At 54.3% G+C, this 24,381-nt stretch overlaps 1 protein-coding gene and 1 pseudogene across 6 annotated transcripts in view; both read right to left on the reverse strand.

The window, feature by feature from the left end:
• Positions 1-1,136: 1,136 nt before the first annotated feature.
• PCSK6 (proprotein convertase subtilisin/kexin type 6) overlaps positions 1,137-24,381 on the reverse strand; it is a 201,793-nt gene continuing 178,548 nt past the window's right edge. For 3 of the 6 annotated variants that reach the window (XM_034939524.4, XM_034939521.4, XM_034939522.3), the window contains 3 exons: positions 22,352-22,481; positions 8,888-9,000; positions 1,137-7,028 (listed from right to left, as the gene is read on the reverse strand). In XM_034939524.4, the coding sequence (XP_034795415.3) occupies positions 6,931-7,028; positions 8,888-9,000; positions 22,352-22,481 (341 nt within the window). In that variant the 3' untranslated portion in view covers positions 1,137-6,930. Of the gene's footprint in view, positions 7,029-8,887; positions 9,001-21,146; positions 22,482-24,381 lie in introns of those variants that run through there. The other 3 variants (XM_034939523.4, XM_034939520.4, XR_008621210.3) reach the window with 2 other exon arrangements.
• Positions 9,010-13,464, reverse strand: LOC117976127 (uncharacterized; annotated as a pseudogene).

Below are 24,381 nucleotides of genomic sequence, written 5' to 3' on the forward strand. Positions count from 1 at the left end.
GATCTGTAGATGAATTTGGAGAGAATTAATATCTTTACAATATTAAGTATTCCAATCAATGGGCATATTATAACCCTACATTTATTGAGGTACTCTTTAATTTCAGTAGCATCTTGCAGATTTTGTGTCGAGGCCTTGTATATCCTTTACTAGATTGTCTAGATATTTGATAGATTGTCTAGATATTTGATAGTTTTTGATGCTACTGTAAATAGTACCTTTTGTTTAAAAACTCCATTTTCTAATCATTAGTTTGATATATTTAAATACAGCACATTTTTGTATATTGGCGTTACATCCAGCGATCTTGTGAAATTTACTTATTATAAGTTTATCTGTAACCATTCTTGTGAATTTTCTACATACATAACCATGCTATTTGAGAATAATGATAGTTGGCTGGGCGTGGTGGCTCATGCCTGTCATCCCAGCACTATGGGAGGCTGAGGTGGGTGGGTCACCTGAGGTCAGGAGTTTGAGACCAGCCTGGCCAACATGGTGAAACCCCGCCTCTACTAAAAATACAAAAATTAGCCGGGTGTGGTGGCACGTACCTGTAATCCCAGCTACTTGGGAGGCTGAGGCACGAGAATCACTTGAATCAGGGAGGCGGAGGTTGCAGTGAGTGAAGATCATGCCATTGCACTCCAGCCTGGGCAACAGAGTGAGACTCGGTCTCAAAAAAAAAAAAAAAAAAAAGATAGTTTTATTTCCTCCTTTCCAATTATTATACTGGTTCTGTATTTTTTGCCCTGTTACACTGGCTGGGATCTTTAGCACAATGTTGAACAGCGGTGGTAGTGGATATGCTTTGGCAGGCATCAGTTCATAGCCCAGAAAGAAACTCTAACCAATGATCGTTAACATCACCAATAATGGAACAGATCGTGTACTCCCTGCTAGAATGCAGACAGAACACAGAATCAGCCTGTGAGATTCCTGTCAAAGATGCATGACTTGACTCAAAACGTGAGGAACCCTCAGACAAGTGCACAGCGAAGGACAGCCTACAAATAACTGGCCTATAGTCTTTAAAAGCTTCCAGATCATGAGGCAAGGAGACTGAGGAACTGTTCCAGATGGAAGAACATTAAAGAGACATGATGACTAAGTGAAAAGTGTGTTTCTAAACCAGACCATTTTGCTAAGAACTTTATTGGGACAACTGGCAGAACTAGAATTCAGTCAGAGGGTTGATGGTAATAACATACCGATGTTAATTTCCTGAGTCTGATGGCTGTGCCGGAGAATGTCGTTGTTCATAGGAAATACCCACTGAAGTATTGGCGGGGGGGTCATAGGGTATATCAGCAACTTACTCTCAAATTGGGAGGGAATTTCTTTGTATTGTACTTGGAACTTTTTTGTTTTCTGAGATGGAGTCTCGCTCTGTTGCCCAGGCTGGAGTACAGTGGCGGAATCTCAGCTCACTGCAACCTCCGCCTCATGAGGAATAACATGAGGTTCAAGTGATTCTCGTGCCTCAGCCTCTCAAGTAGCTGGGATTACAGGCGCTCGCCACCATGCCTGGCTGATTTTCATATTTTTAGTAGAGACGGGGTTTTGTCATGTTTGCCAGGCTGGTCTTGAGCTCCTGACCTAAGAAGTGATTTCCCCTGCCCCCTGTCCCTGCCTCGGCCTCCCAAAGTGCTGGGATTACAGGCCTGAGCCATCACACCTGCCCCGGTCACTGCAACTTTTGTTTAACTAAAAAAACTAAAAAAGTTAAACAAAATAACTAAAGAATTAAAATAACTTTAAAAAGTTAAAATAACTAAAAAAATTAAAATAACAAGTTAAAATAACTAAGAAATAAAATAACTTAAAAGTTAAACAAAATGACTAAAAATTTAAACAAAATAACTAAAAATGTTAAACAAAATAACTAAATAATGAAAAAATTAAACAAAAGAAAACCTAAACTTCATTTAATTCCAGAGAGGACCACCAGGTGGAGTCCTTAGGCTGGAGAGCTGGTTTTAACTTGGGGCCCTTCTGTTGCTGTGTTTAAAAAAAAAAAAGAGTGGGGTGGTATCTCTTTACTTTAAAAAGGGAAAGTTGTACAAGTTTCCCTTCAGCATAGGAACAGGGACAGAAGTCAAACCATATGTGGTTTTATTCATTGAGGGTATCTCTATGAAGTTGCAAACAATTTTCTTTTTTGATTCCATTTCTTTTGGCCAGAATTTCTCAACCTCGGCACTATTGACATTTTGGTCTGGACAGTTCTTTGTCATGGGGGCTGCTGTGCATTGCAGGGTGCTTAGCAGTATTCCTGGCCTCCACCCACTGGATGTGAGTACATCCTTCCAGTTGTGACAACCCAAAATGTCTCCAGACGTTGCCAAATGTCCCCTGGAAGACAAAAGTCATCCCTGGTTGAGAACCACTATTTTGGCAACAGGATGTTCTCTGCCCTGGGCACTTTGGTTCCTGTTGTTTCAAAAGGGAGGCTAAGATATCTGGTCACCCTTAGTGTGGCTGGTCTGTAGTGGTGAGGGGCTTTGGATGGTGCGACTGAATCCTAGGATCTAAGGTGGGTGCTCAGTGCTGTACCATCTAAGGATGCTGTTCTGTGCTCAGATAAGCCACAAAGCCTGGGGTGTCAGGAAAGGACTTAAACAGCCAACCAGGAAGGATAGAGTCTGGGGTTCGTGCGAGGAAAGCAACAGTGAAGGCTGGGGTAGGGGAGCAGATTCTTCCTTTCCCCCCAGCAGCCAGTGCCCAGTGGCCTCCCAGCTGGCTGGGCAGAACCTTAAGATGCTAGAGAATGGCCTTGGTGTATACTTTCCATCACCCCTGCTTGTTCTTATTAAAATGTTTTTCTTTCCTATTCTCCACCTCCTCTTTCCATCCTCTGATCTGAACCTCTGGCCCTCACCTGCTCTCGGGGGCCCCAACATACTCCAAGCTTTTAGGCAAAAGGCCCTCTCCAGCCATAGTATCAATAATGCAAATGCAGTGGAGGGTGGTCTCCCCAAGTTCAAGGACACTCCACTCCTGGACTCATTTAGACCATGTTGCTATCTATTTATCTATCTATCTATCTATCATCTATCAATCTATCATCTATCTATCTATCTATCTCTGTCATTTTTGATTGATTGATTGAGACAGGGTCTCGCTATATTTCTCAGGCTGGCTGCAAATGCCTGGGCTCAAGCCATCCTCTTGCTTCTAACCTCTCAGAATGCTAGGATTACAGGTGTGAGCCACTGTGGCTGGCCCTTTTACTTTTTTAAGTTCTGTCCACCCCCCTCCCATTTCAGGTGTGTCTTCTGTACAAAGTGCAATTCTCACCAGTCCTTTGAAGAGTCACAGGATACGAAGTCAGTAGTGGCCTGGGAGGGATGGGGATGTACACATGGGGTCCACTGTGAGGTGCCAAAGAATTTGGGGATAAGGTCAGGTAAACATCACCCCCTGAAAATAAAGCTAGTTTAAAACAAATGCATCATGGCTGCATTTGGGCAGCTGCAGAACGACGCCCCTCCTGCAGCCAGCCAGCCTCCTTCCCTGGGCCCGGTGGGGAGCAACTTTGCCAATGTGCAGCCCAAGGCAAGGCACTCACTTCTGTGGGCCTCAGTGTCCTTGTCTGGGAAATGACAGGTTTAGAGGAGGTGATCCATGATCCTGTCACTTAAAATCCATACACATATCCTGCCAGAGTCCAGACAATTTTAACCTCAAGGTCGGAACATTTGTGAGCAGACATTATATGTAGTTGGTCTCTTTCAACAAGGTGGAGTTTAGTCATTAGGACTTTGTGAACAACTTCTCAACTCCCCACCCGACTTGTCAGCCCCAAGCTGGGCTTGCCTGGCTTAGCCACTCGACGAGGCTGCCTGGTTGGCTTTCCTGTAGTTGTATCTCCCTTTGGGAGACAAAGGGAGTTTCTTCCCTTTTTTTTTTTTTTTTTTGAGACGCAGCTTCGCTCTTGTTGCCCAGGCTGGAGTACAGTGGTGCAATCTTGGCTCACTGCAGCTTCGCCTCCTGGGTTCAAGCGATTCTCCTGCCTCAGCCTCCCGAGTAGCTGGGATTACAGGTGTCACCACCACGCATGGCTAATTTTTGTATTTTTAGTAGAGATGGGGTTTCACTGTGTTGGCCAGGCTGGTCTCGAACTCCTGACCTCAGGTGATCCGCCTGCCTCGGCCTCCCAAAATGTTGGGATTACAGGTGTGAGCCACCATGCCTGGCCAGGAGTTTATTTCTGATTCAGCTGCAAACATGGTAGACTGTAAGCTCTGAGTGGGCAAAGAGCTCGGATTTACTGATATCCGGGCTCTAGGGTCTAAAAAGCTGCCTTGCACCAGCAGTACTTAACAAGTTGCTGGTTTTAATTCAATGTCGGTCTCATGGGCGGGGCAAGGGGTTGAATGTTCATCCCAAACACACTTATTCCTTCACTGCCTCACACGCACAACTCTGGTCAATTGGTGCTTGTGGTGGCCAGCTGTTGGGCTGTGTGGCCTGCCCTGCCTTCTGAGAGCTGCACACTGCTCCCCTCCTCTGCTCAGAGCTGGTCAATTGGTGCTTGTGGTGGCCAGCTGTTGGGCTGTGTGGCCTGCCCTGCCTTCTGAGAGCTGCACACTGCTCCCCTCCTCTGCTCAGAGCTGGTCAATTGGTGCTTGTGGTGGCCAGCTGTTGGGCTGTGTGGCCTGCCCTGCCTTCTGAGAGCTGCACACTGCTCCCCTCCTCTGCTCAGAGCTCCCTGCAGCCACATTCTGCTGCACAAGCCTGTCCTTGTAGCCACAGCTGATGACACAGGGAGAGTACCCATGTAAGGCAGGCTGACCAAGTCCTGTCCCTGGGAAAAGAAGAGCCAAGAAACAGACCCAGAAAGTTGGCTTGAGGGGTTGGATTTGTACCAGTTTTACCTGGAAGATGCTGGAGGTCTTGTCATTTGTCCCATCAACTGGAGAAGGCGGCCATGGAGAGAAGGGCAGTGCTGCCGCACAGAGAGGGTCCAGGTGACATTTAACGCCGGCTCCAGCTTTCCCAAGGCTCTGCTGCACCCGCCCCTGAAATTCTGAATCCACTCTGGATTCTCAGAACAACGCCCCTCACCCACTCGTGTTTTCACCTAAGTCATTTCTAGTTGGTGCGTTTCCTTTACTTGCAGCCAAAGGATTCCTAGCAAGTACAAGCTTCTGACCTCACAGAGAGGCCATGGTAAACATCCCAAGGAGTGCATAAGCCATGGGTTCAGGGATTTCAGCCACTGCGTAGAAGACGAGCTGTAACCTAATTCACTCACACTTGGCAGCAACCGGTGAAGAGGCTGGCAGTCTGGGCTGTGGGGAGCTCCCCCGTGACAGATGGAAGGGGCCCCTACATCTGGAGAGGCTCTAGAACCTCCTCCCAGTGAGGCTAACGTGGTCTGAAGAGGGTCTCTTTGCCCAATGACATTCTGGGGTTGGGATCTGGGATTTCCTCCATTGCTTCCTTACATCAACATTTGCTAAAGCTCAAAAGAAGACCTTCCACGTAATGACATCAAACAGATCTGAAACCACAGTTAAAGTAACGTCCACTTAACACTTGGTCAGCACTCATGTTTCATTTTGTGTGCCGTGGAAAGAAATACAGGCTCCTGTGCCATGGGATGTTAACTCTTTTATTAATTTAGGGTTAACATTGTACTTGCTTCATTGATTTCTCTTTCAGAGTTGTAGATTCAATAAACAACATCTGGGTTCTCTCCAGCTCACAGGTGACAAGGCAAATGCACTGTCGTCAAACAGGGGAGCGGGACAATATGGAGAAAGATGAGGTCGAAAAAATTTAAGGCAAATGTTACTTCCCTATTCAAGGGAATTGATCAAGCAGATCTGTGCATTTCAATGAAAATATATGAAATATTTGTCAAAATAATTAACATCAGTAAAAATTAGAACATGTAGCTTATAAAATGCCTACACAGGTTTGGCAGAATAAATCCAACTGTGTCATGTAGGCTCGTAATATACACAGACACAGGAGCTTCCACCTTAAAAACGAGTCTTCTGAAGGGCAGAGGCCAAATGTATTTTAAAAGCAATTCCATAAAATGGGAAGTGATGGATGATTAACAATGCATGGCTGGCTTTACATTTTGTTCAGAGGAATTGCTTGGCCATCGGGGTACCTTTTGGCTGGCCACAGAATGCCTCCTGTTGCCCCTCCTCAGAAGGCTCTGCATCAGGTCGAGGTGGTCGTTCAGGCCATGAGACTCCTGAAGACACAGACAGAACACGGTAACAAGGAGAGCTCGGCTTGCTCAAAGGAGAATGCTGCGGGGATAGAATCTTCTGGTCTGGCTTTGGAATTGGACTTTCTAAGCCACTGCTGCAGTTTCAGAAGTAGCTGACTATGTAGAAATAGATACTCCGGCCCCAGTGGTCATACATTTTATGCCCTCAAACCTATCTTATTTATAGTCTGACCAAACCGTGCCCAGACTGCTCAGTGGCAGGCAATGAGCAGGTAGACTGCTGGCCCTTTGTCACATGTGAGGATGGCCCAGGGTTTGCCAGCTGGGCCGGGGAGATTTACTACACAGCCGCAGAAGAGCACGGGGAGAAGAGTGATGTGTGATGCCAAGCGCCTTTCTTTTCTGCTTTGGTCTTGAAGATTCAGTAAACTTATGGTCCCAGAAGCTGCTCCAAAGCCAGAGCTGTGGATTCCCAGAATTCATTTTGTTCCTGTTACAGTTTGTCAGAAGACTGGAGCCAACAAGCAGCATTTGAGAGGATGTCACCATTGTAGGAACACCTCCTTAAGAGCCACCACCCACCTGGCTTGGGTGCCCAGAGATGCTGCTCCTGGCGAGAGAAAGCTGTCAGGTGCAGGGCGCCGCTCCTGAAACAGACTCTGGCCGACAGTCTGGAGGAAGGTGGACGGATGGATGGATGGGAGTGCCTGCCCTCTGTGGGCAGCTAGACACCCTTACCCGGCCAGGAGGCACGTGCGGCAGCAGAACTGAATGAAGAGCTTCCGTTCGCACAGCCGGTTGGACTTCACCATCTCGCAGAATGTCTCGTCAGCTGGGGCCCCGCATCAGGAAAGGCAAAAGAGGGAAAGGTCAGTCTTCGGTGCCTGTAAAGATTGTTTCAAGGCCGGGCGCGGTGCCTCATGCCTGTAATCCCAGCACTTTGGGAGGCTGAGGCGGGTGGATCACCTGAGGTCAGGAGCTTGAGACCAGTCTAACCAACATGATGAAACCCCGTCTCCACTAATAATATAAAAATTAGCTGGGCATGGTGGTGGGCGCCTGTAATCCAAGCTACTCGGGAGGCTAAAGCAGGAGAACCACCTGAACCCGGGAGGCGGAGGTTGCAGTGAGCTGAGATCATGCCACTGCACTCCAGCCTGGGCAAGAAGAACAAAACTCTGTCTCAAAAATAAATAAATAAATAAAAATAAAAAAATATTGTTTCAATCATTCCACATATGCTGGGCATCAGTGGTGCCCTGGGCAAGAGGGACACAGACAGAGGTGGGCAGCAGGATGGCAGCCCTTGAAGCCCCTCTCCTGCAATGCACTTGACTCTGGGAGCCCTGTGTGGCGGGAGGGCACTGGTATATGGGGCTCTTGCTGAGTCTCAGTGACAAGGGGATTCATGAGCGGGATGTGGGGGTGGTGTGGGAGGGATCTCGGGAGAACACCCAGCCTGGGCCTGTGGGGCACATGTGCACCTGTCTTTCTGGACAACTACTGGCAGTGGAGCTTAGGAGGAAGACTGTAGGGGAGGCCGGAGGACAGGCCTGGAGGCAGGAGGGAATGGAAGCTGCTTCCAGGGTGGAGGGGGCGGACGGGGAGGAGTGGGGATGTGGGGAAGGGAGCCGCCGTGGACAGGACTTGCTGAGGACGCCGCTGCGACAAGGGGAAGAGGCCTTTGAGGATGCATCATCCGTGGACCTGGGAGGCCCTCCAGTGGCAACCACACTTTTTTGGGCTAGATACATAACCTGGGCAGGTGACTTCCTAAAGGAGTTTCTGGGCCTTTGAAGGGACATAATTAGACAACCCTCCTGCCACCCCCCAAAAACAATAACCAGTAACAAGGCAAGGAGGCATCCCAGGGCCCTCCACAAGCTCCATGCTCTGCCAGGACAGGGCCAGTGCCAGCTTCATACCCAAGGACCACCTGCCCTGACCCTGGACACTGGAGCAGACAGCCTTCCTCTCCTGGCTGTCAGAATGTGGCTCCACCCTGCTGCTTGCTGGGCCAGAGCCCCCTTCCCTGCCCGTGTGTCTATAATAGCTCCTGCACTGCACCTCCAGGCTCGAGTCCTGCCAACCCTCCTTGGTGCCTGGAATTCCCAAACTGGGCACTTAGCTTTGGTGCCCTTTTAAGTTTCTGTTTTTACAACTTGTCCTTGTCCCCCATCCCACTGCAGAGCCAGGGCTCTCCTGCAGCACAGATGCAGGTCCATGCTGGATCCCTGCGGAGCTGGGATTGCTGCTGCTGAGCGTGTGCTCTACTCTGGGCTCTGTTCCCCTCGTCCTGAGGCAGAGACCCTCCAGGCTTCCTGCCTTTGACCCCCCAGGTCAGGCTTCTTTTATGGTATGTCGTCACATCCGGGCCACCGGCGGCCTATGGCATGGCAGTGGGACCAGCACAAGGACAAAATCATTTTTAGGAGTCACTCAATAAACAGATCAGCAGTGGCTGGGATGCCTCTCTGATCGATGTGTGAGAGGCCTAGAGGGAAGTTGGGAGACAGGGCAGCTGTCTTCCATATCAGCTAGAGGAATCCCAGACAGTCAATCGGATCAGGGGCACGAACGCCTGTCTGTGGAGCCGCCATGCCTGTGTGGCTTTGCTTTTCTCTTTGGAGCACGAGCTGGCCAGCTGAGCTCCTCCACAGGCAGCCCCAGGGTAACCCTGCTGCTGCTCACCGTTGCTGCACGTGTGGTTGGTGATGCAGGAGGTCCCCAGCTGTGTGAAGCCCGTCTTACACCTGCTACAGTTCCTGCTGGAGCCTGCACAGCTCAAGCAGTTCTCGTCACACCTGTGGGAAGATACCGTTCCTGCTGAAGTCTGGGGAAGAGGCTCCACCACTCCGGGCTCCCTTCCCAGAACCCTCACCTCCCTGCACCTCCTTCCCACCCCCTCAGCCTCGGTCCTCTGTGGAGAGGCTGTGTCGCCCACCATTCCCTGACACAGGGGCTGAGTGTCTGCATGTCTTTTCTCCTGTCTGACCTCACTATTGCCCTGGGAGGGCAGAGACAGCCATGGCCAGTTGGCAGGAGCAAGTCCAGGATCAGGGGCCAGGCCTCCGAGGCTTCCTGCAGCTCACCTGGACACCCTCCTGGGCCCTGGCACCCAGCCCCCACCCCACAACACGGCTCCCAGAGCTGTGTCAGTCTTCTCTCTCCAGCGGCTGCCGGGCTGCGATGGCTGTAGGCTTGGGGTCCAGGCCAGACTCCACCCAGGGATGTGACACACCTGACTCGAGCTGACCAGAAGGCTGCTGTCACCTATATGTGGCCATGCCTGCTTACCCTCGGGGAGTGGGAGAGATGCCCCACAATTCCTGCCCCTCTCGGACGGTCCTGGCCCAGCCTGCGCAGAGAGGGACCCCGGCCAGGGCTATTTCTAACGCAGGGTAAACGTGACCTCAGGGGACGGTTGGTGCACTACAGCCCAAGGGCCACATCCAGCATTTATCCGGGACCACAGTCACTCATTCATTGACAATCTTTTGTGTAGCAGTGGCTGAGCTGAGTAGCTGTGACAGAGGCAGTGTGGCCCCAAAAGCCTGAACGACTGACCATTATGCCCTCTACAGAAAGCACTTGCCGATGCGGGCCGAGTGCTTGAAGCAGCACGTTTCCCATCCTGGGGCCGTGAGTGCACCCCGGCTATGCTGCTGCCTGTCCTGAGTCCAGAGCCCGGTGACTCGGTCTCCACAGTGCTCGCATCAGCTGCCCACCTCCCCATTGTTGCCAGTTAAGGGTGGAACAGGCCCCATAGGCAGGGCTTGGAGCTTTGTTGTGCTCATGCCTGGGCCTCCCTGGGGGGCAGTTCTTTGCTTTATATAGATGTCCCCTCCCTGCTGTGTGAAGCCTCCCATGCTCAGACACCAGGCCTCCTCATGGGGCTCTTTGCAGAGCAGCCCTCTGATGGGGTCTGGTCTCACCACGGACTCCGCTGCTCTGGAGCCCCAGGTGCAGCATCGCTTCAGCCTGGGTGGGAGGTGGGTTTTATTCCTAGTGTGTCTGAGGATGCTGAGCCTAGAGCTCAAGCCCTTGGTCTGTGATTGTAAATGTGTAAACCCCACAGGCAAACTTGAACCCACGAGCCTTTCTAATATTCCCATCCAGGCCGCCCCAGAGGAAAGGACGGGGTTACAGGACTTGCCAGAGGGGGTTGTGCACTTGTGGGAAGCCCCATGGGTCTGCCCCCATCATGCTGCCCCCTCCCCACACCTGCCCTTGCACATTCTGGTGGCCCAGCCACCAAACCCTGATGCCCCAGTACAGGTTATGACTTTCCCCACAGACCCTCTGATTTCTCTTACAGACAATGCCACTGGTGAGACGAGAACCAGGGCCGAGCTGAGTCATTTAAAGAGATGTCAGTGGTCTGGAGGACCCAGGGGCCCAGTGCCCCCAGGCCATGGCTGAGGGCTGCTTCATCAATGAAGAACTGTGGTAAGGAGTGGGCTGCGGTGGACAGCCAGGAGGTTACGGCTTGCTTGCTTCTTCAAATACAACCTCACCGAGCTCAGCAGGATGGCAGGGGCCTCGGTTTTCCATTGCTCTAACCAGGTTGCCACACACTCAGCAGCTTAAAATAACACCCACTCAGCGGCTCCCCGTTATGCGGGCAGAAGTCCAGGCAGGTGCAGCTGGGCTCTCCACCTAGGGTCTCACGAGGTTCAGGGCAAGGTGGTGGCCAGGCTGGGCTCTCCTCTGGAGGTCTGGGGAAATAATCCATCACCATGCTGCTCAGGGAGATGGGTGATGCTCCCGTCCCCGTTAGGCCAGTGCAGACGGCTCTCCCTGGGAGACCCTGTGTAGCTCCTGCTTTCCGTCAGGATTACCGTGCCCAGCAGCGGGTCCTCGTGGGCAGCACCAGCTTTGGGCAGAGTGGCTTTTAAGATGCTTCTGGTTCTGCAACCATCTATGGTACCTACTTTTCCCCCAAACACCATGGCCGCTTTGCCCTGCCACATTCTGGAAGGACAGGAATGCCGGATGCAGCTCTCTGTCCCTGCTCCCTTGCAGAGGCCACTCCCATCAGCCTCCTGCCTGTTCAGGAGTGGGATGCAGAAGACTGATGCTTTCATGCTCCAGCCTGGATGCAGCATGCGCATTGGCAGAAGGCGTGCCCCTTCAAGCTGCGCCCCTGGGAGTCTCTGCCCCCGCTGAGCCTGGGGGCAAGTGGAGGCAGGGCCAGGACATGAGGAGTTTGTCTCCCCCGCTGGCAAGCACTCCACAGAGGCCTCTTTTTCTTCCAAGTTGTCCAGGCTGGCTCTTCCTGGGTCCTCTCACTATGTCTTGAGGGTGTCCGGCCCCTCTCTTAGGGAACTTATCGTGCGTTGTTCTCAGCGTCGGGCCCCGGCCCCTCTCTTAGGGAACTTATCGTGCATTGTTCTCAGCGTCGGGCCCCGGCCCCTCTCTTAGGGAACTTATCGTGCATTGTTCTCAGCGTCGGGCCTCGGCTTCCACCTGCAGTTGCCAACCCAGCAGGCCTGCGTCCTGACCTGCATGTTCCAATGCAGCCCGTCTGGCCACATGCTCCCTCGGAGCTGCCTGGCACAGCAGCAGCGGATGGCCGTGGCGTCCACCAGCATTCTGGGGCCTGGAGGATGCCTGTGGTTCTCAGCTCAGGCTGTCCAAGTGGGGAGAGACCCCGCAGAACCAATCGGATCAAGGCCTTGCTTCCTTTGGGAGGCGTCCACATTGACGCTCTTCCTCGGGGGTGCTTCTCCAAGACCCGGTGTGTCAGCCTCAGCACTGTCAGCCTCTGCAGGGCCGAAAGCTGCCCCTCACCTGGGAACAAGTACCCAGGAAACTCCTGTCCTCCACTGCCCAAAGAGAGGTTTGCGGTGTGGCTGCCCGCCTGCTGCCTCCACTGCCCAAAGAGAGGTTTGCGGTGGGGCTGCCTGCAGGGGGTCCAGTTGCACAGCTGTGGGCATGATCAGCATGCCCTGAAATCCAGGGCATTTGACAAATGAAAGTGATTATCACTGTTTAATTCGAAGTTCTCCCTGGATTGCTATATTTAATTATCTGAGAACCAGCTGACTGGTTACCATGAAGGGTTTAACTTCAGACAACTGTGCCCAGGGCCCTGTGCGTGACTCAGCAAGGCTGCACCTTGCAAGCAGGTGGCAAGTTTCCTCCATTACAGCAACTCAGCAGAAGGGGCTGATGCTTGCAGAGATACGTAACTGCCACCAGGTCCCTCTGCTGTGGGTCAGACAAGTGCAAGGGCTCGGTGGTCCCTCATGGGCTCACTGTAGGGCTTTGTTTCTAGGGGAATAGGTTACAACCCACAGTGGTTCTTACACACAGCCTGGGAGGCAGACCCCACTGTGTGGTGAATCGGTACCCAGCTGGCAGCCAGCCACGGGCACCCCTCCCCTGCTCTGACACAAGCCTTTGAGGGCTCCCTCATTTTCAGTCTTTTTCAGACGGAAGCCCCCCGATATGGTTTGAACATTTGTCCCCTCCAAGTGTCATGTTGAGATGTGATCCCCAGTGTTGGAGGTGGGGCCTGGTGGGAGGTGTTTGGATCACGGGGTGGATCTCTCATACATGGCCTCACACCATCCCCTTGCTGATGAGTGAGTTCATGTGAGAGCTGCTTCTTTAAAGGTGTGTGGCAACTCCTGACTTTTTTTTTTCTTTTGAGATGGAGTCTAACTCTGTCGCTCATGCTGGAGTGCACGGCGCGATCATGGCTCACTGCAACCTCTGTCTCCTTGGTTCAAGCAATTCTCCTGCCTCAGCCTCCTGTAAGACTGGGATTACAGGCACACACTACCACGTCCAACTAATTTTTGCATTTTTTTTTTTTTTTTTTTTTTAGTAAAGACGGGGTATTGCCATGTTGGCCAGGCAGGTCTTGAACTCCTGGCCTCAGGTGATCCGCCCACCTTGGCCTCCCAAAGTGCTGGGATTACAGGCGTGAGCCACCGTGCCCGGCCTCCTTCCGTCTCTTGCTCCTGCTATTGCCATGTGATGTGCTGCCCTTGCTTCACCTTCCATCAGGAGTGAAGACGCCGGGCAGATGCAGGCACCACGTTTCCTATGAAGCCTACAGAACTGTGAGCCAATTCAACCTCTTTTCTTTATAAATCACCCAACCTCAGGTATTTCTTTTTAGCACTGTGAAAGCAGGCTAACACCTGGTACTTCCCTCACAGCCCACCCCATCATCACACCCGCACAGCTCACCCCATCATCACACCCTCACAGTCCACCCCATCATCACACCCTCACAGCTCACCCCATCATCACACCCTCACAGCTCACCCCATCATTACACCCTCACAGTCCACCCCATCATCACCCCTCACAGCTCACCCCATCATCACACCCTCACAGCTCACCCCATCATCACACCCTCACAGCGCACCCCCATCATCACCCCTCACAGTCCACCCCATCATCACACCCTCACAGCTCACCCCATCATCACACCCTCACAGCTCACCCCCATCATCACACCCTCACAGCCCAACCCATCATCACACCCTCACAGCCCACCCCATCATCACACCCTCACAGCTCACGCCATCATCACACCCTCACAGCTCACCCCATCATTACACCCTCACAGTCCACCCCATCATCATCCCTCACAGCTCACCCCATCATCACACCCTCACAGCTCACCCCATCATCACACCCTCACAGCGCACCTCCATCATCACCCCTCACAGTCCACCCCATCGTCACACCCTCACAGCTCACCCCATCATCACACCCTCACAGTCCATCCCATCGTCACACCCTCACAGCCCACCCCATCATCACACCCTCACAGCTCACGCCATCATCACACCCTCACAGCTCACCCCATCATCACCCCTATCAGCCTACCCCATCGTCACACCCTCAAAGCCCACCCCATCATCACACCCTCACAGCTCACCCCATCATCACCCCTATCAGCCTACCCCATCGTCACACCCTCACAGCCCACCCCATCATCACACCCTCACAGCTCACCCCATCATCACCCCTATCAGCCTACCCCATCGTCACACCCTCACAGCTCACCCCATCGTCACACCCTCACAGCTCACCCCATCGTCACACCCTCACAGTCCACCCCAATCTCACTCCTCACAGCTCACCCCATCATCAGACCCTCACAGCTCACCCCATCGTCACACCCTCACAGCTCACCCCATCATCACCCCTCACAGCTCACCCCATCATCACCACTATCAGCCTACCCCATCATCACACCCTCACAGCTCACCCCATCATCAGAACCTCACAGCTCACCCCATCATCAGACCCTCACAGCCCACCCCATCATCACCCCTCACAGCGCACCCCATCATCACACCCTCACAGCCCACCCCATCATCACACCCTCACAGCTCACCCCATCATCACACCCTCACAGCTCACCCCATCATCACCCCTCACAGCCCACCCCATCATCATACCCTCACAGCCCACCCCATCATCACACCCTCACAGCCCACCCCATCATCACACCCTCACAGCCCACCCCATCGTCACACCCTCACAGCTCACCCCATCATCACACCCTCACAGTCCACCCCATCCTCACTCCTCACAGCTCACCCCATCATCAGACCCTCACAGCTCACCCCATCATCACACCCTCACAGCCCACCCCATCATCACCCCTCACAGCCCACCCCATCATCAGACCCTCACAGCTCACCCCATCATCACACCCTCACAGCCCACCCCATCATCACACCCTCACAGTCCACCCCATCATCACACCCTCAAAGCCCACTCCATCATCACACCCTCACAGCTCACCCCATTGTCACACCCTCACAGCTCACCCCATCATCACACCCTCACAGCTCACCCCCATCATCACACCCTCACAGCTCACCTCATCATCACACCCTCACAGCTCACCCCATCATCACCCCTCACAGTCCACCCCATCATCACACCCTCACAGCTCACCCCATCGTCACACCCTCACAGCTCACCCCCATCATCACACCCTCACAGCTCACCCCATCATCACACCCTCACAGCTCACCCCCATCATCACCCCTCACAGTCCACCCCATCATCACACCCTCACAGCTCACCCATCGTCACACCCTCACAGCTCACCCGATCATCAAACCCTCACAGCTCACCCCATCATCACCCCTCAGAGCTCACCCCATCATCACACCTCACAGCTCACCCCATCATCACCCCTATCAGCCTACCCCATCGTCACACCCTCACAGCCCACCCCATCATCACCCCTCACAGCTCACCCCATCATCACACCCTCACAGCTCACCCCATCATCACCCCTATCAGCCTACCCCATCATCACACCCTCACAGCTCACCCCATCGTCACACCCTCACAGTCCACCCTATCCTCACTCCTCACAGCTCACCCCATCATCACACCCTCACAGCTCACCCCATCATCACCCCTATCAGCCTACCCCATTGTCACACCCTCACAGTCCACCCCATCATCACACCCTCACAGTCCACCCCATCATCACACCCTCACAACTCACCCCATCATCACACCCTCACAGCTCACCCCATCATCACCCCTATCAGCCTACCCCATCGTCACACCCTCACAGTCCACCCCATCGTCACACCCTCACAACTCACCCCATCGTCACACCCTCACAGCCCACCCCATCGTCACACCCTCACAGCTCACCCCATCGTCACCCCTATCAGCCTACCCCATCGTCACACCCTCACAGCTCACCCCATCGTCACACCCTCACAGCTCACCCCATCGTCACACCCTCACAGCTCACCCCATCGTCACACCCTCACAGCCCACCCCATCGTCACACCCTCACAGTCCACCCCATCGTCACACCCTCACAGTCCACCCCATCGTCACACCCTCACAACTCACCCCATCGTCACACCCTCACAGCTCACCCCATCGTCACACCCTCACAGCTCACCCCATCATCACCCCTCACAGCCCACCCCATCATCACCCCTCACAGCCCACCCCATCATCACACCCTCACAGCTCACCCCATCATCACCCCTATCAGCCTACCCCATCGTCACACCCTCACAGCCCACCCCATCGTCACACCCTCACAGCCCACCCCATCGTCACACCCTCACAGCTCACCCCATCGTCACACCCTCACAGTCCACCCCATCCTCACTCCTCACAGCTCACCCCATCATCACTCCTCACAGCTCACCCCATCGTCACACCCTCACAGCCCACCCCATCATCACCCCTCACAGTCCACCCCATCATCACCCCTCACAGTCCACCCCATCATCACCCCTCACAGTCCACCCCATCATCACCCCTCACAGTCCACCCCATCATCACCCCTCACAGTCCACCCCATCATCACACCCTCACAGCCCACCCCATCATCACACCCTCACAGCCCACCCCATCATCACACCCTCACAGCTCACCCCATCATCACACTCTCACAGCACACCCCATCATCACCCCTCACAGCTCACCCCATCATCACCCCTCACAGTCCACCCCATCATCACACCCTCACAGCTCACCCCATCATCACCCCTCACAGTCCACCCCATCATCACACCCTCACAGCTCACCCCATCATCACACCCTCACAGTCCACCCCATCATCACACCCTCACAGCTCACCCCATCATCACCCCTCACAGTCCACCCCATCATCACACCCTCACAGCTCACCCCATCATCACCCCTCACAGTCCACCCCATCATCACACCCTCACAGCCCACCCCATCATCACACCCTCACAGCTCACCCCCATCATCACACCCTCACAGCCCACCCCATCATCACACCCTCACAGCTCACCCCATCATCACCCCTCACAGTCCACCCCATCATCACACCCTCACAGCTCACCCCATCATCACCCCTCACAGTCCACCCCATCATCACACCCTCACAGCTCACCCCATCATCACCCCTCACAGTCCACCCCATCATCACACCCTCACAGCCCACCCCATCATCACACCCTCACAGCCCACCCCATCATCACACCCTCACAGCCCACCCCATCATCACACCCTCACAGCTCACCCCATCATCACACCCTCACAGCTCACCCCATCATCACCCCTCACAGCCCACCCCATCATCACACCCTCACAGCTCACCCCCATCATCAAACCCTCACAGCTCACCCCATCATCACACCCTCACAGTCCACCCCATCATCACACCCTCACAGCTCACCCCATCATCACCCCTCACAGTCCACCCCATCATCACACCCTCACAGCTCACCCCATCATCACCCCTCACAGTCCACCCCATCATCACACCCTCACAGCCCACCCCATCATCACACCCTCACAGCTCACCCCCATCATCACACCCTCACAGCCCACCCCATCATCACACCCTCACAGCTCACCCCATCGTCACACCCTCACAGCTCACCCCATCGTCACACCCTCACAGTCCACCCCAATCTCACTCCTCACAGCTCACCCCATCATCAGACCCTCACAGCTCACCCCATCGTCACACCCTCACAGCTCACCCCATCATCACCCCTCACAGCTCACCCCATCATCACCACTATCAGCCTACCCCATCATCACACCCTCACAGCTCACCCCATCATCAGAACCTCACAGCTCACCCCATCATCAGACCCTCACAGCCCACCCCATCATCACCCCTCACAGCGCACCCCATCATCACACCCTCACAGCCCACCCCATCATCACACCCTCACAGCTCACCCCATCATCACACCCTCACAGCTCACCCCATCATCACCCCTCACAGCCCACCCCATCATCATACCCTCACAGCCCACCCCATCATCACACCCTCACAGCCCACCCCATCATCACACCCTCACAGCCCACCCCATCGTCACACCCTCACAGCTCACCCCATCATCACACCCTCACAGTCCACCCCATCCTCACTCCTCACAGCTCACCCCATCATCAGACCCTCACAGCTCACCCCATCATCACACCCTCACAGCCCACCCCATCATCACCCCTCACAGCCCACCCCATCATCAGACCCTCACAGCTCACCCCATCATCACACCCTCACAGCCCACCCCATCATCACACCCTCACAGTCCACCCCATCATCACACCCTCACAGCCCACTCCATCATCACACCCTCACAGCTCACCCCATTGTCACACCCTCACAGCTCACCCCATCATCACACCCTCACAGCTCACCCCCATCATCACACCCTCACAGCTCACCTCATCATCACACCCTCACAGCTCACCCCATCATCACCCCTCACAGTCCACCCCATCATCACACCCTCACAGCTCACCCCATCGTCACACCCTCACAGCTCACCCCCATCATCACACCCTCACAGCTCACCCCATCATCACACCCTCACAGCTCACCCCCATCATCACCCCTCACAGTCCACCCCATCATCACACCCTCACAGCTCACCCATCGTCACACCCTCACAGCTCACCCGATCATCAAACCCTCACAGCTCACCCCATCATCACCCCTCACAGCTCACCCCATCATCACACCTCACAGCTCACCCCATCATCACCCCTATCAGCCTACCCCATCGTCACACCCTCACAGCCCACCCCATCATCACCCCTCACAGCTCACCCCATCATCACACCCTCACAGCTCACCCCATCATCACCCCTATCAGCCTACCCCATCATCACACCCTCACAGCTCACCCCATCGTCACACCCTCACAGTCCACCCTATCCTCACTCCTCACAGCTCACCCCATCATCACACCCTCACAGCTCACCCCATCATCACCCCTATCAGCCTACCCCATTGTCACACCCTCACAGTCCACCCCATCATCACACCCTCACAGTCCACCCCATCATCACACCCTCACAACTCACCCCATCATCACACCCTCACAGCTCACCCCATCATCACCCCTATCAGCCTACCCCATCGTCACACCCTCACAGTCCACCCCATCGTCACACCCTCACAACTCACCCCATCGTCACACCCTCACAGCCCACCCCATCGTCACACCCTCACAGCTCACCCCATCGTCACCCCTATCAGCCTACCCCATCGTCACACCCTCACAGCTCACCCCATCGTCACACCCTCACAGCTCACCCCATCGTCACACCCTCACAGCTCACCCCATCGTCACACCCTCACAGCCCACCCCATCATCACACCCTCACAGCCCACCCCATCATCACCCCTCACAGCTCACCCCCATCATCACACCCTCACAGTCCACCCCATCGTCACACCCTCACAGTCCACCCCATCGTCACACCCTCACAACTCACCCCATCGTCACACCCTCACAGCTCACCCCATCGTCACACCCTCACAGCTCACCCCATCATCACCCCTCACAGCCCACCCCATCATCACCCCTCACAGCCCACCCCATCATCACACCCTCACAGCTCACCCCATCATCACCCCTATCAGCCTACCCCATCGTCACACCCTCACAGCCCACCCCATCGTCACACCCTCACAGCCCACCCCATCGTCACACCCTCACAGCTCACCCCATCGTCACACCCTCACAGTCCACCCCATCCTCACTCCTCACAGCTCACCCCATCATCACTCCTCACAGCTCACCCCATCGTCACACCCTCACAGCCCACCCCATCATCACCCCTCACAGTCCACCCCATCATCACCCCTCACAGTCCACCCCATCATCACCCCTCACAGTCCACCCCATCATCACCCCTCACAGTCCACCCCATCATCACCCCTCACAGTCCACCCCATCATCACACCCTCACAGCCCACCCCATCATCACACCCTCACAGCCCACCCCATCATCACACCCTCACAGCCCACCCCATCATCACACCCTCACAGCTCACCCCATCATCACACTCTCACAGCTCACCCCATCATCACCCCTCACAGCTCACCCCATCATCACCCCTCACAGTCCACCCCATCATCACACCCTCACAGCTCACCCCATCATCACCCCTCACAGTCCACCCCATCATCACACCCTCACAGCTCACCCCATCATCACACCCTCACAGTCCACCCCATCATCACACCCTCACAGCCCACCCCATCATCACACCCTCACAGCCCACCCCATCATCACACCCTCACAGCTCACCCCATCATCACACCCTCACAGTCCACCCCATCATCACACCCTCACAGCTCACCCCATCATCACCCCTCACAGTCCACCCCATCATCACACCCTCACAGCCCACCCCATCATCACACCCTCACAGCTCACCCCCATCATCACACCCTCACAGCCCACCCCATCATCACACCCTCACAGCTCACCCCATCATCACCCCTCACAGTCCACCCCATCATCACACCCTCACAGCTCACCCCATCATCACCCCTCACAGTCCACCCCATCATCACACCCTCACAGCTCACCCCATCATCACCCCTCACAGTCCACCCCATCATCACACCCTCACAGCCCACCCCATCATCACACCCTCACAGCCCACCCCATCATCACACCCTCACAGCCCACCCCATCATCACACCCTCACAGCTCACCCCATCATCACACCCTCACAGCTCACCCCATCATCACCCCTCACAGCCCACCCCATCATCACACCCTCACAGCTCACCCCCATCATCAAACCCTCACAGCTCACCCCATCATCACACCCTCACAGTCCACCCCATCATCACACCCTCACAGCTCACCCCATCATCACCCCTCACAGTCCACCCCATCATCACACCCTCACAGCTCACCCCATCATCACCCCTCACAGTCCACCCCATCATCACACCCTCACAGCCCACCCCATCATCACACCCTCACAGCTCACCCCCATCATCACACCCTCACAGCCCACCCCATCATCACACCCTCACAGCTCACCCCATCATCACACCCTCACAGCTCACCCCATCGTCACACCCTCACAGTCCACCCCATCATCACACCCTCACAGTCCACCCCCATCATCACCCCTCACAGCCCACCCCATCATCACACTCTCACAGCTCACCCCATCGTCACACCCTCACAGCTCACCCCATCATCACACCCTCACAGGTCCCTTCAAACTCCTCAATGTTGCTCCCACCCTGAATAAGACAGGTTGCCCTGCCCTGTTCTGGGTCCTGAGTTCATGATCTCCCAACATAGGGCAATATTCAGCCAGAAAAGAAGAGACCAGAGCAAACAGCTCCTCCTTTAACAGCTCATGTCCAACAACAGAAGGGTCCAGGGCCATCAAATAAGAATGGTGACTCTGTGGACGGACACATGGGAGGAAGCACAAAAGCAGGACAGGAAGGGTAAAATAGATGTGCATGGACTGTGCAGAAAACAGCTTTAGATTGAGGAAATTGTCAGGATCTTTTTAATTTCTCTAAAGTATCTAACTAAAGAAAATATTTTAGGCCAGGCGTGGTGGCTCACACCCGTAATCCCAGCACTTTGGGAGGCTGAGGTGGGTGGATCACTTGAGGCTAGGAGTTCGAGACCAGCCTGGCCAACATGGTGAAACCCGGTCTCTATTAAAAATACAAACAATTAGTGGGGAGTGGTGGCGGGTGCCTGTAGTCCCAGCTACTCGGGAGGTTGAGGGAGGAGAATGGTGTCAATCCAGGAGGCGGAGCTTGCAATGAGCCGAGATCGCCCCACTGAACTCCGGCCTGGGTGACAGAGCGAGACTCCATCTCAAAAAAAACGAAAACAAAAACAAAAATTAGCTGGGCATTGTGGTGCATGCCTGTAGTCCCAGCTACTCGGGAGGCTGAGGCATGAGAATTGCTTGAATCCCAGAGGCAGAGGTTGCAGTGAGCTGAGGTCACACCAGTGCACTCCAGCCTGGGCGACAGAGTGAGAGTGTGTCTCCAAAAAAAATTTTTTTTTAACCCAAAACATGGTTTCTCTGATTATCGACAGTGCAAAGGATGCATGCTGAGCGCGACATGGGCAGGGACGTCCCGCGTAGTCCACCAATGGGGTGTGAGCACCTTGCTATTCTGCTTCCCATCTTATCCCGTTGCTGCACGGTGTCTGCCCACAGCAGGGACCCAACAAATATGCATCCAGTGAACAAAGGGACGAAGGCCCCTCAGCAGCTCTGTAAATGGGCTCCTGTCCACAGTGGGGTGATGCAACATGCCCTCCCCGGCCCCTGGGGAAGCTGCCAGACTCTGCCCTCCAGGCACTCCTTTGCTGGACACAGCTGCCTGCCGTTCCCCGCCAGGAGGACCGTACCTTCGACACACTTTGTGGGGCAAGCCCGGCATCTCCTCTGGGTAGAACCCCTCACCACAGGCTGGCACACACTTCCAGTCGTGGAAGTGGAAGTTTTTCGCACAGTGAATGCACTCTTCTCTGCCTGGCCCTGAGAGACACAGGAAAAGAAGCAGGTATCAGGGATGGCTGGCAGAACACCATGCCCCAGGCCTGCCTCAGGGCCTTGTGAGATCAGGGGTACCATTCAGGAGCCCCCAGGCCACCACCACAGCTGCCATTTCCCAGGTTCTGTGAGCTGGGCCGTCCTCACCCACTCCCAGGAGGTGGGCATCACCATCCCCATTTCACAGACGGGGACATCGAGGCATGAGATGATCTCAGAGGGAGCACACCTGCCCACTGGCCATGCCACGATGATGGGCCCTGTTTCCAACAGGCCTAGGCCCACCTCTGCTCCCTGAACACCTGGAAATACAGTGCCAAAGTCTTCATATAAAAAATATAAAACAGCTCATTTAGTTTTTGTACGGATACATGTTGAAATGGCAATATTTTAGACACATTAGGTTGAACAGGACATGTTACTAAAATTATTTTTGCCTGTTTCATTTGACTGTTTAAGATATGGTTACTAGGCAACTTCAAATTGCATCCGTGGCTTGCGTCTGTGGCCCTTCCATTGCACAGAACGCTGTAGAAGACGACGGGGGAAGATGAAAGAAGAGATCTTTGGGAATGGTGTTGACAGGTGTTTGGTGTGTACAGCCAGGGCATTTTCAACAATAGAGAAACAAATGCCTAAGACTAAGGGTTTATGGGGCAGGGATGAGAGACTCGAAGACACAACAGTTCTGAGCAAAGGGCCACGAGTCATGGAGGAAAACCTTCAGGTTGGCTCAGGGTCCGAGGAGGACCTGTCGACCTGGGTCAGATGTTGGACTAGTTGACTAGATAGCACCTCCTCTGGGCCAGGTGTCTCCAGGGAGCAACTGATGGGACGTCAGAGAGGGGCAGTGAGGTGGCCACTGACTGACAGCGGAGAGGGTTACAGGCAGGGAGGAGATTATCTCAGGGGCTCTATGATAATCACAATGCCCAAGTAAACCTCCCCACAGCTGCTTCAGTTCGATTGTGGTTGCAGATCGAGGCCGTGCAGTCTGCTCTGGACTCAGATGGGGCCTCTCGCTGCGTCAAGGGAAAACCCCTTTGCAGAGGTTCCGGAGCCTGGAGGGCTCAAGCACAAGGCCCTGGGCTCTGGGGCTGGTTCCACACCTCGGAACCACAGCCGTAAGCCTGGGAGGGAATTCTGAGCTCATGCAGGAGAAGCTCCTGCTTTGAGAGTCAGGAAGAGTGAAGCCGAGAAGGCCACAGGGTTTTGAGCAGGAGGCAGATGTAGGGACCTCAAGGGGCCTCTTGAGGACCACCGTCTTCATGGCGGGTGTCTCCCTCTCTTCCTGAGGTCCGGGGGAAGAGCTGTGCCCCGGGGGCGGGACTCTGTCTGGTTTATGTTGTTCTGGAGCAGAGGCTGCTCGTATGCCTTGGCCGATGCCGCCCCTCCCCATCGCTGGTCTCTGGGAGCATCGGGTGGGTGGGTCTCGTACACCAGGCGGGGTGCCACTCTGAGTGGGGTTTGGGAGCTGTTCAGGGCCTGCTGCTGTACCTCTCACGCCTCACCTGCTGGACCCGTCTTCCCCACTATCCTTCCTCCAGCACCAGGGTCCTTAACACCTGTGGAGCCTCCCAAGTGGGAAAGAAAGCTCGTTCTTGTTTGTACTTAGTTTCATGCTCAATGTATTAAGCTTCAAAGTTGTTAAAACACATTTATTTGGAGGTGGTGGCGATGGTGGCACACAAATGTAAATTCACTTAATGCCACTGAACTGTATGCCTAAAAATAGTCAAGATGGTAAATTTTATGTGATGTGTATTTTACCACAATAAAAAAGCTGTTAAAGTGGGTTGATTTTCTAAGCGACCTATTTTCTCAACTACTAAAAAATATGAATTTCATAACTCAGTGAAAGTCTTTTAAGGATTCCATTAAGTCG

Source organism: Pan paniscus, chromosome 16 (genome assembly GCF_029289425.2).
Source record: "Pan paniscus chromosome 16, NHGRI_mPanPan1-v2.0_pri, whole genome shotgun sequence".
NCBI lineage: Eukaryota > Metazoa > Chordata > Mammalia > Primates > Hominidae > Pan > Pan paniscus.